This window comes from Diceros bicornis, chromosome 31 (assembly GCF_020826845.1).
Source record: "Diceros bicornis minor isolate mBicDic1 chromosome 31, mDicBic1.mat.cur, whole genome shotgun sequence".
In the NCBI taxonomy this organism is placed as follows: Eukaryota; Metazoa; Chordata; class Mammalia; order Perissodactyla; family Rhinocerotidae; genus Diceros; species Diceros bicornis.
In genome coordinates, this window is record NC_080770.1 from 7,365,273 (window position 1) to 7,384,634 (window position 19,362).

Below are 19,362 nucleotides of genomic sequence, written 5' to 3' on the forward strand. Positions count from 1 at the left end.
TGCATTTATCTCTTTTATTGTCTGTCTCTCCACTTTAGAAATAAACTCCAGGAACATTTTGTTCACATAATCGCCACTACCTGGAATAGTGTCTAGTGTGCAATAGCTTCTCAATAGATGGATAAAATAAATACAATTTTTATGAGGCTATCATAAAAGTGCATGCATCTTAAGTGTGCAGCTTAATACATTTTTATATACAACCACCACCCAGTTCAAGCTGTGGAACACTTCCAGAAGGCTGCTTCCCAGTCAACTCCCACCCCGAGGTAACCATTATACTGAATTCCATCACCATCGATTAATTTCACCTGTCCCTGAACTTGATTTAAATGAATTACGTCACGGTGTGTGCTCTTTGTGTTTGGCTTCGTTTGCTCAACATAAGGTCTCCAAGATTCACCCACGATGTTGCGTGTAACAGTGGTTCGCCCTTTTTCATTGTTCTGTTGTACAATACCCTACCATTTATTCGTGCTCTTGTTGACAGGCATTTGGGTTGTTTCCAGTGGGAGGCTGTGGCCATTCTTGTACGTGTCTTTTGGTGGACGTATGCCTAGGAGCAGCACTGCTGTGTCACAGGGAAGTACGTGTTAATAGACTCAAGGAGAAACCGCCCCACTGTTTTCTAACACGGTTGCACCTCGTGACGTTCCCACCAGCACTGAGGTCTGGCCTTGCCACCTCCTCTCCGCACTTGGCGATCTCAGACTTTTTCATTTCAGGCTTCTGGTGGGTGATTGTGGCAACTCATTTCCCTGCTGAGGGACGATGTTGGGTGCCCAATAAGCATTTGCTGAATGAATCCTTAGGGGGACTATGGAGGGAGACTCTCCTCTTGGCAGGGATGGGTGGGCCCATACCCTTCACCTGAAGGTCTCAGTCTCTGGATGCTACACTGGCCTCAGAAGCTGCTTCCCATTCTACCCACTGGTCACACTTACACCCCAGGGTACAGCCAAGGCCAGGCTGAGGCATTCAGACAGGACCTGGCCCGAGGCTCAAGGCTCCTCAGTGGATAGAGAATAAACAAAGAAAACCTTCTGGTTCCCAGGTAGAGCTCTGCAGATGGGGTACTGACAGGCTTCCCTCCCGGTGCCCAGTGGTGCCCACGGGCAGGGCAGAACCATCTTTCCCGACTCCCAGGAAGCACCCAGGGGCCTGGCCCAGCCAGAAGCACCGTCTCCCTGGGGCCCCTAACCTCTGACTCAGGAGGCTGCACTCCTAACACTTGGTGAAAGCTGGGTCAGGTCCTCCCTAACGGCCTATGAGGTCCTATGGCCGAAACTGGCTGGTCGGTCACTCAGGTTGGCTAGAGGACCTTCCCCAGCCTCCCTCAGGTGGGTCCTGTGGCAGTTCCAGTGGGAGGTGAACAAAGGTGATGGGGCCACTTCTAGTCCTGGCCCAGAAAAACCTCCATAGGCTCTGAGCTTTCCCCTTCCTCAGTGATCCTGAAAGTCATAGGTTGAGGATGGTGGAGCCACAAGATGGAAGGAGCCTGGGCCCTGGCGTCCCTCTTGCAGAAGCACCACCCACTAATCAGATAAATCCCAATATAAACCTTATATGAGCAAGAAAATTCCTCTGCACTTGAGCCTAAACAGTTTGAGTTTTACATCAGGCCCTTGCCTTAACTAATAGGTATAACTAGTATATACAGCATAGCATGTATAACTATAGGTAATAACTAGTCCCATTTACAGATGGAAAAACTGAGACATCGAGAAGCTACAGAACTTGTTTGAGGCCAGTAAGTGCAGAAGCTAGGATTTAAACCCGGGGCCTGGCTCCAGAAGTTCCACTCGTAAGCACCCTGCCAAGGGTGAGCCAACAGGCTGAGAATGCAGAGGCAGAGGCCAGGGGCTCCTGGGCATCTCCCACCCCCACCCACACCTCCTCGAGCCTCTGCCTAGATGAAAGGGGCTACTCCCTGCACCGTGGCCTCCTGGCCTTCCCCAATCGTCCTCCTCACTCTCACCCAGCCTCCTCACTCTGAACCTTCTCAGTTCAGGATCTCACCCTTTGGACAGAGCCCAGCAACAGGCTCCCAGGCTCTCTTCCTCTCTTACCCCAGCTCCTCACCCCCACTAGCATGCCCTCAGCTCTGTGGACCCCAGGAGTCTGCCTCCCCTGGGACTGCACACGACTTGCTGCTAGAGAAAACTACCTCCCGCTTCCGGGCCGATGGGAACCCCTCCCATTCACGGTCCCTGTCAGCCGCAGCTTCTTCAGTTACCAGTGACAGAAACCCAACTGGCTTCCGGCAGGGAAAAATGTTTATTGGCTCACAGGACTAAGAAGTCTGAGGTATACAGGCTTCCGGCAAGACCGGGTCCAGGTGTTCAGATGTCACCAGAAATCTGGGCCTCTGAGCCTCCTGGCTCCGCTGTGCTGGTTTTGTTCGCAGTCAGGATCACCACTTGTGGCTTCCAGTTGCGTCTGGCCTACATTCCACCAGCTTCGCTACCCAGTGTGGCAGCCATCATCCTTGCTTGGACTCCTAGAGGGTCCCTGCTGCCACCCGAGCCATGGGAAAGCCAGCAACCTTGTCAAAACCGGTCCCCAAAGGTCCCACCTTAAGTCCCAGGGCTTGAGCGTCCTGGCTGATTAGCCGGCTGGAATCACAACCCACCTGCACCACTCACAGTGGCCACAGCCGGTGTGGTGCTGTGTCACTGCTCTCTCGTGAGCCAGCCTTCAAGGCCCTCCACAATCTCGCCCACCTCTGCTCCCAGTGCCCCTTCTCACACCCTTCGTGGCACCTGGCCCAAGTTCTAGTTTTCAAGACCTGTTCTGTTACCTGTCGCATCTATCCCTCTGCAGCAGCCTAGCAGGGACAGAATGGTCTCCATCAGAGAGATGCGAGGAGGCTGCTCAGAGAAGGGTAGGAACCTGCCCAGGGTCACACAGCACGATGAAACAGGTTGTCTCCCGGCATAATGGGTACCTGCTGGCTCAGGCCCTACACCACCCTGCCCGCCTTCCTTCCCTCAGCACCACTGGGCCTGCCCTGGCATAACTGTGACGTAAAGCCCCTCCCTTCACTCTGCTGCTGCCTGGCCCACCACCACTCCTGGCCCCAGCTCAGTGTGGAGAAGGCAGGTGAAAAGATGGCAAGGTGGCCACAAAGCCCTAGACAGAGGCTGGGACAAACACTGGCATTCCCTTTTATTTCTTTTTTTTAATAAATTTAAGAACAGTTCTACCTTCTCTCTTCCCCCCAGAACAACCAAAACCAACTAAAAAGGGGTGTGGCCTGGGGGGCAGAGGGCGCTAGGAGTCATAATCCTCTTCATCCTCTGCATCAGGTGCTGAGGGGCCTGGGGGCACTGGGGGCAGAGGCAGAGTTGAGGCAAAGGGCATGAAGGGTGTCGGGGGGCTGCTAGGCAGAAAACAGGAGAGGAAGGTCAGGCCACTGCTCATTCCTGACCCCTAAGCCACCCCCTGCCCTCCACACGGGCAGCATGGAGCCCACCGCCCTCGGTACCAATAGGGAGCCAAGCCCAGAGAAGGGAAGGGCCCAAAGCAGGTCACACAGTCCCTGCCCAGGCCCCATCCACTGCCCCGCCCAAGAGTGGAAGGGACCTTCGGAGAGCACAGTCTCCTACCTTTAAGCCCTCCTCAGTTTCTCCCTTCCCATGCCCCAAATCTGCCACAACCAATAGATCCAAGTGGTCATGGAGGCCAGGAGGGACAAGTCAGCCTTGGGGAGTCTGCTGGCCCTTTCCTGGCGCCCACTGAGCTGCTTACCTCTGTAAGTGGGCGGGGGGGTGGCTGGCCTGGGGTGGGGCCTGCGGTGTGTCCTCTTCCCCATCGGTGTCTGTGTCCTCAGACTCATCCTGGTAGCAAGGTAGGGATGAGAAGTGACATGAAAGGCATGGACTCATCACTGGAAAGCACAAACCCCTGAGAGTAGCAGGGACAGGAGGGTGACCTCCATAGTCCCAATTTATAAACAACAAAACCAAGGTACAAAGAGATAAGAGGTGAGGATGGAACCAGGCTCCAGCCAGCCCGGCCTGAGACAAGCCTGCCCTCTGCACACTACGAGACAGAGGGCTGGGGGCCTCACTCACCTCCTGCTCCGAGTCTGTCCCCGACAGCTTCTTATCCTTGCCTTTGCTTCCCATCCCACCGTTCTTCCGGCCACTGCTGCCTGGCTTCCGGCCCCTTCGAGAAGGTACAGTCCATCTGCCCAGAGGTCACCCCCCCATTCATCACCCCCCAGCCACCCCCAACCCTGGTGGCCTTGGCCTTCTCCACCTGCACACTGGCCCTCGGTCCCCACCTGCGGGCACTCTTGTCCCCATCCATGTGGTTGTCTTCCCCGTCCCCCTGCATGTCAGGCACAGATGCCACCAGGTCCTTTAAGAAGTCAAACTGCTGCTCCAGCTCAATGCACTGTTTCCTGGAAGAGATGGGGAGGGGATGACACTCAGGTGGGGCCCAGATGTCTGGGTCCTCAGCAAGGGACAGTAAGAGGCTCTGGATGTCAGGAGAACAGAGCCTGGAAAGCCTCCACCCCATCTCCACCACCCGACCTCCCCCGCTTTGCTGGAACACCCAACTCCTCCTCCCCCAGTTCAAACCCACCAGTCTTGGAGGCCTGGCTGGTTTCCCAGCAGCCTCCCACCTCCCTCACTATAAGAACGCAGCCGCCCCTAACTGTGTGAACTCCTGGGGCACGGCCCCACTCAGCCCTCTCAGCTCCGCAGCCACTCACAGGTGGGATGTGGTCATGGTCTTGGCATTTCGGGACTGGGTCACCTGGCAGGCCTTCTTCAATAGCGACTCCAGGAAGAGCTCGAGTGCCCGGGCTGAGGGGTGTCAAGGAGAACGCAGCTAGGGGGGTCCCCAGCCCACACAGGCGACCCCGGGCTGCCTCCCTCTCCCACGTCCCTCAACCCAACCAGCCCCCAACAGGATACAGATGATGACAGGCACAGCCGCCGCCACCTTCCCAATCTCTTCGTCTGTCTGCATGATCTTCTTGATCCGCGCCTGGGGAAGGGAGAGAGCTCGGACCCCGTGGCCTCCGACCCAGAAAGGGGTGCTGGGGGCGAGCGAGGGGGGTATCCCAGGAGAAGGGGGGAGGGGGGCACGGACGCGGGGAGGGCACGGAAGGGGGCGGGGCGTCCGGGCCCCCGAACAGCGCGAAGCGCCCGCCCCCCCAGCGGGGCCTGGGCACAAGCCTCACGAGAGCCCGGCCGCTCCTCCCGGGCCCGGCCACGTGCTCACCGGCGGGAACCGGGCGTTGTACTTCTTCTTCTTGCTCGGCATCTCGGGGACTCTCTCGCCGCGCCGGGCCCAGCGCCGCCGCCCGCAGCCTCCCGGCCCCGGGGCCTGCTCGCCGCCCGCCCGCCGCGGTTCCCCCGGGTCCTGGCGCCGCCTGCTCCGCCCCTGCCGCTCCCCACGGGGTCCTAGCGCCGCCAGTCAAGACGCCGCTCCCAGGGCTCGAGTGCCCTCCCCTTATAGCCTCCCGGGCGGTGCACGTCGGTCCGGGACAGGGCCGCCACTCCCACCCGCGCCCAAGGCCAGGAGAGCGAACGTTAGCCCCGCCCACGCAGGCCCGCCCCTCCCCGGGCTCCCTGACGGCCCCGCCCCCGGGGTCAGCCCCGCCCCCACCTGCCCCGCCCCTTCCCTCGTCGGCCCCGCCCCGCGGCGCGGCCGATCCGGCCCGGGGGCCCCGCCCCGCGCTGCGCTTGTCTATAAAGTTGTTGTTGAGGCGGCGAGGCGCTAAGATGGCGGCGGCGGCGGCAGCCGTGGCGGGGGCGGGGCGCGGCGGCGGCGGCGGCGCGGAGCCCCGGCAGGAGCGGAGCCGGGCCCGGGGCTGGGCCGGCGCCGAGCGCAGCGAAGGCCGGAGGTGACGGCTGGGCGGCGGGAGGGGGCAGGGCCGGGCGGGAGCGTAGCTCGGGCCGTGGGCGCTAATGGCGGCGGGCGCGGCTGGCCGGCGGCTGGCCCTCCCGCAGGTTCCCACCAGCCTGGGTTCGAGTCCGGGCACCGCCCCACTGGCCTCGGACCCGTCACAGCCCTTTCTGGGCTTCAATGTCCTGGTTTTTAAATAGGCCCGATGACACCCCCCCGGGAGGCCTGGCCCTGCAGGGCCTGCCCCAGTGCTGCGCGATTGCGCGCCTGTCTTCCTCCCTCCATTAAATCCCGGCGCTCGGGGACCTGCCAGTGACTGGCAGGGCCAGGAGGTGTGGCTGGGCCGGCTGCTTCCACACCTGAATGCACATTATGGCCCTGTCACTCTCTACAGGTGTGACCTTGGGTAAGTCCCTTCTCTCTGAGCTTCAGTTTCCTATCTGTAAGTCAGGGACAGTAGTGATAACATTAGCAACAACACTTACGTAGCTCGTGTTCCGCGTCAGGCATTTAATTCTCAACAGCTCTACAAGGCAGGAACAGTTGTTACTTATTTTAAAGATGAAGCAACAGAGGAACGGTGACATTAAGTCTTGCCCAAAGCCACACAGCTTAGTTTAGTGCCTAGCACCCTTCTAGGGCCCAGTAAGCTGTAGATCTGTCTTGGACCTGCCCTAACTCGGTTCCCTCGCTTCAGGATGGAGCCAGGTGAGGAGCTGGAGGAGGAGGACTCTCCAGGCGGCCGGGAGGATGGCTTCACTGCTGAGCATCTGGCCGCGGAGGCCATGGCAGCTGACATGGACCCCTGGTTGGTGTTTGATGCCCGCACCACACCTGCCTCAGAGCTGGATGCCTGGTTGGCCAAGTACCCGCCATCCCAAGTTACCCGCTATGGCGACCCTGGCTCGCCCAACTCGGAGCCCGTGGGCTGGATTGCAGCATATGGGCAGGGCTACGTCCCCAATTCAGGCGACGTGCAGGGCCTGCAGGCAGCCTGGGAAGCTCTGCAGACCAGCGGGCGGCCCATCACGCCAGGTACCCTGCGCCAGCTGGCCATCACCCACCACGTGCTCTCGGGCAAGTGGCTGATGCACCTGGCACCTGGCTTCAAGCTGGACCACGCCTGGGCCGGCATTGCCCGGGCCGTGGTCGAGGGCCGGCTTCAGGTGGCCAAGGTGAGCCCACGGGCCAGGGAGGGTGGGCGCCAGGTCATCTGTGTTTACACGGACGACTTCACGGACCGCTTGGGTGTGCTGGAGGCCGATGCAGCCATCCGTGCAGCAGGCATTAAGTGCCTGCTCACCTACAAGCCTGACGTCTACACCTACCTGGGCATCTACCGGGCCAACCGCTGGCACCTCTGCCCCACGCTCTATGAGAGCCGTTTCCAGCTGGGGGGCAGTGCCCGCGGCTCCCGTGTGCTGGACCGCGCCAACAACGTGGAACTGACCTAGTAGGGCCAAGTAGGGGAGACCACTCTCTGCCCTCCCTGCCAGGGATGGATCCTCCCGTCTTCCTTGTCCCAAGGAGGCCAAGTCCCCCAGCTCTGAGGACTAGGTCACTCGGGAACTGTCTGCATCTTCAATCCCCTTGAACTTCTGCCCTCTGTTCAGGGCTGACTCAAGTCCCCACCGGCTGGAGGCTCTGGCTCCCTGGAGGCTCTGGCTCCCTGAGGGCCGGACCCTCAGCCTCTCTTTTCGCTGCTGCTCCCCTCTGCCATCGAGGACCGCAGGCTGGGTGCAGACCCCCAGGAGGAGAGCCTTCCTTGGCTGCCCTCATCCCTGGCTGTACCTCCCCCCTCTCCTGCATCTTCCCCTTTTTCTCTTCCTCCCTCACAAGAGAAAAGACTTAGGGCTTCCAGTCTCTCTCCTTGGAGCCTTCACAGACCAGCAGGCAGAGGCCCTGCAGGCCTGAGCATGCCATTTTGTTGGGGGGATGAGTGTGCCCACTCAGCCCTGGGCAGAGAGAGAAGATGCCCGGGCCATGGACATGGGGCCTGTCCCTCCCTGCCCCCTCACAGCCTGCACCACCTTTCTCCCTTCCTTCACTACCTTGTCATGTGCCTGCTCCTGGCATTTCAATAAAACCCAGATTGGGTCTGTGTCTTGAGTGTTTTTTAAAATACTGTGTTGGTGGTTACTTGCTTTGGTTGCTGGAGAGACGCAGGGCCAGGAGAGACTGCCCCTTTGCTCTGATGGGGCCCCCCTAACATCCCCCAATAATAAGATACTCCTCACTGCCAAGCTTGAGAGGGGCTGGCCCCGTGGCTTAGCGGTTGAGTGCGCGTGCTCCGCTACTGGCAGCCCAGGTTCGGATCCCGGGCGCACACCGACCCACTGCTTGTTGGGCCATGCTGTGGCCGCGTTCCACATACGGCAACTAGCAGGATGTGCAACTATAAAATACAACTATCTCCTGGGGCTTTGGGGAGAAAAAGGGAAAAAAAAGGAGGAGGATCGGCAATAGATGTTAGCTGAGGGCTGGTCTTTCTCAGCAAAAAGAGGAGGACTGGCATGGATGTTAGCTCAGGGCTGATCTTCCTCACCAAAAAAAAAAAAAAAAAAGCCTGAGAACTTCTCTGAGAGCCTCTGCAAAGCCAGCCCTGCTTCCCCTCCATCCTAAGAATCAGAATCAGTTTCTCAGTGATTTCCCATAAATCCAGGGGCTCAACCCAGCAAAGTCCGAGGGGCCACTACTAACCTACAGGGTGTATTGGCGCCTGTTAGAGAAAGGTATCCTCTTGGTCTAGAAGTTCTGGGCCAGGGCACACGGTCTGGTGAGCAGCAGATAGGCTGGATTTCCGAAATCTAGGCTGGACATCCTTGTGCAGTGAACAACCTGCACAACCATAAGTGACCCTGGAAGCTTTCCTGTTTATACTCACCTCTCCCACCACCCTAATCATCACGGGCCACAGAACGTTTGCAAAGCACTTCCTTATGCATTATTTAATCACAACCTCTTTAAAAGGAGATGTTGGTCCCATTCTGTGGTCAAGGAAATTGAGGCCAAGAGGGGAAGGGAATTCCCTCAGAGTCGTGGTGAGTCGGGCAGAGCTAGGCCTTGCACCCCGGTCCCTGCCTCCTCCTCAGGCAGAGTGTGGTCCCTGGCTTCACCCACAGGGAGCTCCAGGCACATTCCCTCACGTGATCTCACTGGGCCACCCCGATCAGCTGAGGCTGCTGCAGCCTCGGAGCCTGGCTCTGCACCCCCCAACCCCGTGCCTGGCCCTGGCCTTGGTTGGAGGCCAGGGTGTCTGGCAGGGAGCCCCTTAGGACACTGCTCTCGTGCCGTGCCGGAGCTGACTCATCCTCCAGCAGCCTCACCAAATTGGAATTTGGAGCAGGGGAGCGGAGATGCCACTGGGCTGACTGGGTGGAAGTGGGTGAGTCATGAGATGCTGGCTCAGCCCCCTCCCCAGCTTCCTCCCCACCCTGAGCTTCCCCAGGGCTGAGTCCCCCCTAAACCCAGCCCTGGGAAGTCCCCAGAGCTGAGTGGTCTCCCCTTGGAGCCTGGTGCCCTGCCTCCCCCAGCCTGTCAGTGCTCTACACTTGACCAAAGTGCGCCAAGGCTTGTGGGGGATCCTGGGAAGGCCCTCATGGGTCCCCCAAAGATGCCCAAGGGGTGTCAACACCGCCTGGTTCTCCTTCCATAACTAAGCGTTTGACACGCTCATCCCTTCTCCAGCCTCATGGCCCTGCTTTAGCCCATTCCTCACTCTCTCTTCACCAAACCATTGCACTTGCCTGCTCTGCCCGCTTCCCCTCCCACTTCCCCCCTGTGCCCCCACAGCCAGCTCTCCCGCAGAGCTGCCTCTGTCCCTCTCCTACTCAAAGCCCTCCTGTGGCTCCCCACAGTCTGCAATAGAGTCTGCTTTCCTGAGCCAGCCATGACCTAGCCCCCTGCCGCTGCCCCGGCTTCCCGCAGGCGCCCCTTTCCACCCCTGCTCACCCTACGGGAGCCAACTGGTACTTCCTTCACCCTGGCACGCAGCCCCGGGCCTCAGGCCATTCCTTCTGCTTGAACACCTGCTGTGCAGCAAGGATGGGGAGGTTCCTTATGCAACCACTTGATTGATATCTGTCTCCCGCTGGCCCCTGAGCCGCATGCCCATGTGGCCTCAGTGAAGACAGGGACAATGTCTGGATCTCAGCCCTGTCCCCAGAGCCTAGCACAGTGCTTGGCTAGAGCCATCTCTCCATAAATTATTGAATGAATGAATGAATGAATGACTCAAATTCAGCCCCTGCCAGTCCTTCCGGCCCCATCTCCTCCATTTCCTGCTTTACCCTTCTTATTCCAGAATCAGGAGCTGCCTGAGGTTTTCTCGCACACGTGCTGGGCTTTGTCACTTTTGCGCCTTTGCTCATGCTGTCACCTCTGCTTGGTGTGCCTGACCCTCACCTGCTTTCCTGGCTGGCTCCACGTCTCAGACCCACTGGCTTGGGTGTCATCCTCTCAGAGGTTCTTCCTCCCCTATCCATCCTCAGCCCAGGCTCCATAACACCCACTAGTCCACCTGTGGCTCTCATCTGTGCGCCTGGGGCCCCTCGAGGACAGGGCTGCGCTTTATCCCGCAGGTGTCCTCAGCGTCCTGCATAGGGACCTGGCCTAGCACGAGTGCCAAATCAATGTTACTGAAGAAATGAGTGACTAAGTGAAAGTCACTCTCTGTCTCTGGGCCTCAGTTTCCTCCTTCTATTCACGACAAGTGCCAGGCGCCATGCTAAGTGTTTACTCACATTAGCTCATCTAAGCCCCACCCGACTTTATTATTATTGCCATTTACAGAAGAGCAAACTGAGGCCCAGAAAGGTTCAGTAATTGGCTTGAGGTTACAAAGCTATAAGTGGCAGAGCCAAGATTTAAATCCAGGTCATCTGACTCCAGAGCACCTGATGCCTTGTGGATCCTGCACTGTATGAAGGTGCTGTTGGGGTGGGGGGCTGCAAAGATAGATAAGAGCCAGCAAGGACTGAGGATCTGAGTTGTAAAGCGCACAGCGTGGGTCCTCAGAACTGCCTGGGAGAGAGGCTGGGCCAAGACTAAGATTCCCATTTTACTGATGGAGAAACCGAGGCTCACAGAATACAGTCACTAAGCCTACCTGGACAGGAAGGATCTCCCAGGCCTACGGGGTTGGGGGGGACTGCTTCCCTGTCAGGCCAAGGGCTTCCCAAGACCTACCCCCTCAGGCTGGCAGGGGCTTCTGTCCTGTCCAGCTGGTCTCTTCCCACACAGGAGTAAGAATGCAGCCCTGGCCCAGGGTGGGTGAGGCTGGGTAAAGGTGGACAAGCCCCTGTGCTCTGCTTCCTTTTATAAAACCACAGGAAGGGGGACTGAGGCTGGGGAAAGCAGACACCCCCCTACTCCACCTCCTCCCACTCACGTGCACTGCAAACCCCCACACCCCAGGGAGGAGGCTCCACAGGGGCTGCCTGGGGAGTGGGGAGAATCTCTGCCCAACCCCTGATTCCAGCTGGGGCTCAGGGCTGAATGGAGGGGCAGGGGACAGGAAACAGCTGAGTCAGGAGAAAGCTTCAGCAGAAGCTTTGGCGAGGTTTGGGGGATTTTCCCAGCAGGGCAACTGCTCCCTACTCCCGCCCGCTGGGAGGGGCCCTGGCGGGGACCAGGCTTCGGTCACACGGCTGATTCATCCTCAGAGGGAAACTCCCCTCTTCTCTGACGTTCGTCCCCCAGACACCGCAGGGTAACCTGAGGGCACCAGCCCAGAAACCCACCAAACCCATCTTTCCTTGATTACTAGCTTCCCAGCAGGGCATGAAGACCCCCCAGGCTGGACAACCGGGCAAAGCCGGACAGGGTGGCAGGGCATAGAGAGCAGCTTCCAGGGGAACACCACCAGAGACTGGAACCAGAGACGGCTGGACAAGGGGCACCTCAGGTATCCTCCCCTCACCTATTTTTTAGATGAGAAAACTGAGCTCAGACAGTAAGAGCAAACCTGTCCACAGACCTTCTCTGTGCCAGGCTCTACTCCAAGCAGCTTATACGCATTAACTCATTTCAGTCCTCAGAGCCCTCATATTACTGAGGAGGAAAAGGCAGCAGAAGGAGGTTAAGTTGGCCACAGTCAAAGCTAGAATCGCTCCAGGGGGCCTCCACAACTCCCAAGAGCGCTCGCACACACCCCTGTGGCCGGGAGCTCCATCCCTGGTCCCCAAGCAGTTCTGGCCCCTGGGGGCAGAGGCCTCCCTGGGGTTTAAGTCTAAATTGGTTTCCGGGGATTTTTCACCCTCAGGTCCCAACTCTGCCCCCTGGGAACCCTAGAGGACAGGCGGGTCACGCCCTGGGCCCCAGCTCCTCCCAGGCTAAAGGGAGAAAGCAGGCTCCTGCAGAAAAAAATCAGCGGAACCCACAGAGGCCAGGAGAGGGCAGCGAAGCATTCCCGCCAAAATCTTCCTCTCAGGGCTTTGACTCCCTTCCAAACCCCAATCCTTTCCTCCCGAGTCAGAGCTTCTCTTTCCTGTCTGCCAACCCCCCTCTCCGACACCACACACACACACACACACACACGCACGCGCGCACACACACACACACACACACACAGGGGCACAGACACCCACACTGAGAGTCCAGCCTCCCAGCCCCTGCCCCTCAGCCCCTCAGCGAGCCTAGGCAGGTCCTGTTCCCTCTGCCCCGGCCAGGGGCCTGCTGGGTGTTAGAGGGGAGCTCAGAGTTGTGGCAGTGAGGCGTGGCCAAGAGCCCCACACAGGCCAGCTCTGCCCCATCTGGCTCCCACTCACAGGCTCCATGACTCACCCCCTCACCCCCCCATGACTCAGTTTACACGGGTGCCCGGAGGTCCTCCCAGCAAGGGTGGGGCTGTTTATTGGCCCAGCCCAGGCCCGCCAGCCTTTCATCCCAGGATGAGCATTTCATCGCCCTCCTGGCCCAGAGCAGGAGCTGGCATCCTGGAGCCCGGGGGTGGAGGTAAGCCTCTGGGAGGGTGACAGGCCCCAACTTCCCTGGGCCTGGGTCTGCTCCAAGAAACCTAAGGGGCTGGCCTGAGTGGGCAGAGCCATCCTGGGTACCAACAGCAGAGCACTTGATGCCCTACATTCAGAGGAAATGGTCCACATGGCACAAAACACAAAAGCAAGAAAGTTCTCACTACATTCATTTCTCTCTTCCTGTACCAGTCCTGTGCTAAGTGCCATCCACACCTTATCTCATTCACTCCCCCAACAATCCTGAAAAGCAGGTACAATCATTATCCTATCCTTTTACAAATGAGGAAACGGAGGCATAAGAAGTTAAAGGAATGGCCCAGGTCACACAGCCAGGAAGTGGCTGAGCTGGGACGCAAACCCAGGCCATCTGACTCCAGAACTCATGTTGTTATCCCCAACTGCCCCCTCAAGCTGTGCTGGTGGGAGCAGGGATGAGGGGCCCAAGGGTCCGCCCTGCCCCTCCCCCCAGTGGATCTCCACTGAAACCTCTGGTTTGAGGGATCCCAGTATGTAAACCACTAATCTGCAAGAGGGGGAAACTGAGGCTCCCAGAGGGAAAGGGACTGGCCTGAGGTTACATAACAAATCAAAGCAACCAGGGCTGGGACCATGTCTTTGATGCTTTCCCGGATGCCCAGGGCTGGAGAGATGGCTTGTGGGGGCCAGGGAACCCCAGGGAAGGAGTAGGGAGATGGTAGCCCTGCCCCCGACTCCCTGTAGCGCTTTAGCCCGGCCCCTTTCCCACTCCGGAGCCTCAGGGTCCTTGTCTGCCTCATGGGGACAGCTCTGCTATCAGACGAGGGTGTCGTGAGGCTCAAAGGACAGCAGAGGAAGAGGCATGTGTGGTGCTCAGTGGCATCTGGGGAATGGGGGGTGATACCCAAGCCCCAGAAGCAGCACAGAGCCCCCCTCACCCTAGCCCCTTCCTCAGCCCAGCCCACCAATGGCTCCCTCTGACCCAGAGGGCCTGGATGGCCAGGCTCAGAAGACCTTCCCACAAGGGGCTCCAGCTCCCTCCTCCCCAGACTCCAGCCTCAGTAAACTGAGCACAGGTCACTTCCCTGTTCAAACACCACTCAGGGTCCCCTTGTCCCCCGGCCCAAGCCAAGCTCCTCACCCCGGCACTCAAGGGCCCTGGCTTAGGCCTCACTCAGCCCACCCTCCCAGCTCACAGTCCCAACACACATTCCAACACATGCCCTGGACCACAGGGACCTAGGACTCCCCTCCCTCCCCCCCACTGGGCCTTTGTGCCCACTGACTCCAACTCCAGAAATGTCTCCCCCAACCTCAAATACTCCTCTACCAGGAAGCCTGCTCCCCCCACCCCAGTGGCAGAGAATCCTTGTTTCCTGGGGGCTCCAGTAACGCCCCTCATGCTCTCCAGCTCCTGCCCCCAGCACCATCTACCTACCACTAGGGCTCTTTTCCTCCGTGTCTGATCACCTCTCTGGGCTGTAAGTGCTTTAGGGCCAAGACAAAGTTTAATCATCCCTACCTCCCCCCACAGCTGGCTCCATACAACTGATTGTCCTGGAGCCAACACTGGTGCCTATCTTCCTCTATTTTATATGTGGGATGCCACCACAGCATGGCTTGATGAGCAGTGTGTAGGTCCATGCCCAGGATCCAAACCCATGAACCCCAGGCTGCCGAAGTGGAGCACTCGAACTTAACTACTAGGCCATTGGGCCAGCCCCACCATTCAACTTTTAATTCAGTTAATTCAGGAGAATGGATAAAGAAACTGGTCCATTATACAAGGCGACCCAACTCAGCAATCAAAAGAACAAACTACTGCTACACACAATCTGGGTGACTTTCACAGGTGTAATGGCGAGAGACAGAGGCCAGAGACAAAAGAGCACATACCGTATGATTCCACTGATGTGAAATTCTAGAAGAGACAGAACTGATCGATGGCCATAGAACTGAGGTAAGTGACTTCCTGGGGTAGGGAGGATTGACTACAAAGGAGTAGGAGAGAACTTTCTGGGGGATGGAAATGTTCTGTATCTTGACTGGAATGTGCTTACATGGGTGTATACAATGGTCAAACACATGACCGGTACGGTGAAAAAGTGTGAATTTTATTGAACATAAAATATACCTCCATGAAGCAGATTTTTTAAGAAATAGGGCAGACCTATATATATTCAGTGGAAGGATTTCCAAGATATAAGAAAACAAAAAAAAGAAGGAGCAAAACAGGATGTGGAGCAGGCTCCCTCTGTGTGAGAAGATCCGTAAGAAACTGGTTACAACAGAGAGGGGGGCTTTTCACTGCATACGCTTGCGAAGCTTCTAGATCTTGAAGCACGGAAATGTATTACCTAGTCAAAAAAGAAATGTAATGACAATTTTTAAAATATAAGCCAAAGTCAAAAATAAAAATCAGGTTTTAAAATAATTTCCCCTCTTCCATGCTATATGTATGTATAAAATCTCCCCAAAATGCAAAATCTTTAAAAATTATTCTGGGCAGGTTTAAAAAAACATGATATCCTGCATAGTGTTATGGGGCTGTATTGCATGAGGGATGTAACCCAGGTTAGGGACTCATGGAAGGCCTCCCGAGGAAGTCCGGGGGGAAACTGAGACCTGCAGGATGAGAGAGAGTGGGCCAGGTGAGGGGATGAGGAAGGGCATCCCAGACAGAGGGAACAGCCTGTGTGAAGGTGAGAGGCTCAGTCCAGCAGTGAGCCTGGAGCAGTGAGAGCAACCGGGTGCTGATGAGCGAGGAGCCTGGGCAGGTGGCCCAGGTCTGGAAGGACCTCAAATGCCTTGTTAAGGATTCTGGCCGTTTTTGAGGGACAGACTAACGAGGCAGTGGGGATCCAGGCTCTGGAGACTGACTGCCTATGTTCAAATCCTGGCTCCACCATTTCCTTGCTGTGTGGCTTTTAGCAAGTTGCTTAATTTCTCTGTGTCTCTATTCCCTAATCTGTAAAATTCAAATAATATTATTATCTATCTCTACAGGGTTGTTGTAAGGATTAATAAATTACTTTGAACCGTGGCTGGTTCATAAGAGTCAATGAGTGTGAGCCACTAGTTACCCTCTTGGCCCTCCAAGCCCCTCAATCAACACGCAACCTAAAAAAACACAGGGTGTGTGTCAAGCAGCCCCATCCCACCCCGTCCCAGGCCTCAGGTCCTCCTATGTAGCATTTCAAAAGGTGCCACAGTTCAGAAGCGTCCAAGTCTGAGGGTAAAATGGTCAGAATTTTAAAAGATTCCTCTGTGAACATTGTCAGGATTTTTAAAATCCCTCAGGCTGCTGGGTGGGAAATGGAGAGGAGGGAGCTGAGCTGGAGGCTGTGGAGAGCGTCCAGGAGAGAAAGGATGGGGCCAGGACCCAGGGAAAGAAATGTTTGTTGATGTGAACCAAAATGTCACCTCCAGACGTGGGGTGATGGGAATGCTTACCCATTGCTGGTGGGAATTAAAATGGTACAGCCACTTTGGAGAACTGTTGGAGAGAATTAATTAAAGCCAAACCTACATGTACACTATGACCCAATGATTCCATCCCTGGGCACATAGCCAAGAGAAATGAGTGCACTTGGCCACCAAAGGCCATATCAAGAATGCTCCCTGTAGCCTTATTCGCAATAGCCCCAAACTGCAAGAGCCCCCAGTGTCACCAGCAGGAGAACGGAGAGAGCGATTGTGGAATATTCATGCAGTGGAATGCTACACAGCAAGAGAAAAGACCAAGTCACTGCTGCACCCAACAATGTAGATGAATCCATCAGACACGTTGAGTAAAAGAAGCCAGACCCAAAAGAGCACACTCTGCGTGGTTCCATTTATATGAAGTTCAGGAACAGGCAAGACGAATCTATGATGCTAGAAGGCAGAATAGTGGTTACCTACGGGTAGGAGGTCGTGACCAGGAGGGGGCACAAAGAGCCTTCTGAGCTGCTGGAAATGTGCTCTATCTTGATGAGGGCGGTAGGGTGGAGCATGGGTTTACATATATGTAAAAAGTCATTGAGCTGAACATGCTGGATGAGTGCACTTTACTGTACGTATGTTAAACTTCAATTTAGCCAACAACCTAAATATAAGAACCAAAATGATAAAACTATTAGAAGAAAACATAAAGGTAAATCTTCATGAGCTCGAATATGGCAATGGATTCTTAGATCTGACACTGGAAGCATGAGCAACAAAAGAAAAAATAGATAAACTGGACTTCTTAAAACCTTTTAAAACTTTATACATCAAAGGATATTATGAAGAATGTGAAAAGACAACCTACAGAAGGAGAAAATATCTGCAAATCATATATCTGGTAAGGGATTGGTAGCCAGAATATATAAAGAACTAATATAATTCAACAACAACAACAAAAGCCAAACAATCCAATTGAAAATGGGCAAAGGACTTGAATAGACATTTGTCAAAAATATATACATAAATGGCCAACAAGCACATGAAAAGATGTTCATTGATCATTAAGGAACATGATTAAGGAAATGCAAACCAAAAGACAATGAGATACCACATCACACCCTCTAGGAAAATAATAAGTGTTGGCAAGGGTGTGAAGAAATTAGAACCCTCATACACTCATATACTGCTAGCAGGAATGTAAAATGGTAACACTTTGTAAAACAGTCTGGCAGTTCCTCACAAGGTTAAACAGAGAGTTACCATATGACCCAGCTATTCTACTCTTAGGCATGTACCCAAGAAAAATGGAAACATATGTCCACATAAAAGCTTCTACACAAATGTCCATAGCAGCAAATAGCCAAAAAGTGGAAACAACACAAAGTCCATCAAATTTATGGATAAATAAATGAATCATGGTATATATATATAATAGAATATTATTCAGCCATAAAAAGGAACAAAGTATTGATACATGCTACAACATGGATGAGCTTGGAAAACATTATACTAAGTGACAGAAACAAGACACAAAAGATCACATGTTGCATGATTCCATTTATATGAAATGTCCAGAATAGGTAAATCCATAGATTAGGAAAGCAGATTAGAGGTTACCAGGGGATGGGAGGAGGGAAGAATGGGGAGTGATTACTTAATGGGTATGGGGTTTTTTTATGGGATGGTAAAAAAGTTTTGAAACTAGAGAGAAGTGGTGGTTGCACAACATTGTGAATGCACAAAATTCCATTTAAAATGGTTAATTGCATGTTGTGTGAATTTCACTCAATTTTAAAAATAAATAAACTTCAATTAAAAAGTGAATGGGAACTGAAAAGCATAAACATCACCTCCACCACTCTGGGGGCACTGACAGAACGTACTGGGTGCAAAGCACACTTGTCTATGGCCTCCTTTTGCCACCCTGCAGCCCCAAGAGCTGGGGATGCTCTGGGGGTCAGAGAGGGAAAGTGACTGAGCCAGGCTCACAGGGCTGCCAAGCGACAGAGCCAGGGTCTCTGAGACATCCCAGCCCCCAGGCTCCCGCAATCACTGTGGCCTCCTGGCCTCCCAGGGTGGGAGCTGGTGAGGTCAGGGGCCAGGAACGTTTCTGTAGCCACCAGGCGGGAGTTAGTGACTGAGGAGCTTGGAATGTGCTGCCTCTGAAAGGACCTCCTTGTGGCTCCACTGACGGTTAGAGCAGGAAGGGACTTTCAGAGTCGTGTAATCACACACACACACACACACACACACACATTGAGACCTGAGCCCCTGCTCAGTCACTGCCCAGGCTGCTTGGGGAGTAGGGCAGGGTGGTGTTTCTGGAACACGCAGATGATGCAGTCAAGGCTGACTCGTGTCAGGCCTCACATGTGCCACCACCTGGCCGCCTGTGTCACTCTGACCTGTCCAGCTTGGGCTCAGCCAAGGAGTTCAGATATCAGTTAGCGGGTGTGAGTGTGTGTGTGTGTGTGTGTGCGCGCTGCACGAGTGCCTTAGCGTGCGATCAGAGCCCCAACTGCCCCCACTCGTGGGGCTTTTTATTAACATGTGTATTTATTTTCTCTCTTTGTCACGTTCTTACTATACACTGTACTTAGCCTGTGACATTATTTTATTTCTATTCTCCAACAACCCTGAGATGTCGTTAACATTATGTCTCCATTTTACAGATGAGGAAACAGAGGCCCTGGGAGATTGTGTGCCTCATCTAGGTCACACAGCTGGTGAGCAGCCTACCCAGAATTCAAACTCAGAACCCAGACTTGTCTGATTCCAGCACGCGTGATCTTTTCCATGTGTCACACTGCCTCAAAAAATCTCCCTCTCTCTCTCACACACACACCCCTATATTTCTCATTCTGGTAAACTGCTGTTGGTTTCATTTCTTTTTAGAGAAAGACAAGCATTAAGTCAAACAAAGGCAAGGGAGAGGCTGTAACCACCCTCTGAGTGCACAGCACTTTACAGCTTACAAAGCACTTTCATATCTGTGACCTCATTCGATCCTACAGCAGCCCCATGAGGTCAGTGGGAGGCTCAATTATGCACAGTGAGCCTGGGACTCAGAGGGAAGGCAACCCACCCAGGTCACAGAGACAGAAATGGTAGCTCTGGGACT

General features: G+C 55.2%; 2 protein-coding genes across 7 annotated transcripts in view; one reads left to right on the forward strand and one right to left on the reverse strand.

Annotated features, from left to right (window-relative positions):
• Positions 1 to 19,362, reverse strand: part of DRAP1 (DR1 associated protein 1) — a 21,712-nt gene continuing 2,350 nt past the window's right edge. The window contains exons 1-7 of one of the 5 annotated variants that reach the window (XM_058526376.1): positions 5,239 to 5,459; positions 4,929 to 5,001; positions 4,724 to 4,817; positions 4,289 to 4,408; positions 4,077 to 4,191; positions 3,751 to 3,839; positions 1 to 571 (exon numbers count right to left, since the gene is read on the reverse strand). In XM_058526376.1, the coding sequence (XP_058382359.1) occupies positions 469 to 571; positions 3,751 to 3,839; positions 4,077 to 4,191; positions 4,289 to 4,408; positions 4,724 to 4,817; positions 4,929 to 5,001; positions 5,239 to 5,280 (636 nt within the window). In that variant the 5' untranslated portion in view covers positions 5,281 to 5,459 and the 3' untranslated portion in view covers positions 1 to 468. Of the gene's footprint in view, positions 572 to 3,144; positions 3,380 to 3,750; positions 3,840 to 4,076; positions 4,192 to 4,288; positions 4,409 to 4,723; positions 4,818 to 4,928; positions 5,002 to 5,238; positions 5,460 to 19,362 lie in introns of those variants that run through there. The other 4 variants (XM_058526378.1, XM_058526375.1, XM_058526379.1 and 1 more) reach the window with 4 other exon arrangements.
• Positions 5,727 to 7,966, forward strand: C31H11orf68 (chromosome 31 C11orf68 homolog). Of its 2 annotated transcripts, none has more exons than XM_058526372.1 (2): positions 5,727 to 5,863; positions 6,563 to 7,966. In XM_058526372.1, exons 1-2 carry the CDS (start codon positions 5,742 to 5,744, stop codon positions 7,317 to 7,319), a joined length of 879 nt encoding a protein of 292 aa, XP_058382355.1. In that variant the 5' UTR covers positions 5,727 to 5,741; the 3' UTR covers positions 7,320 to 7,966. The 2 variants fall into 2 exon arrangements, with proteins under 2 accessions (XP_058382355.1, XP_058382356.1); XM_058526373.1 differs by lacking the exon at positions 5,727 to 5,863 and adding an exon at positions 5,925 to 6,271.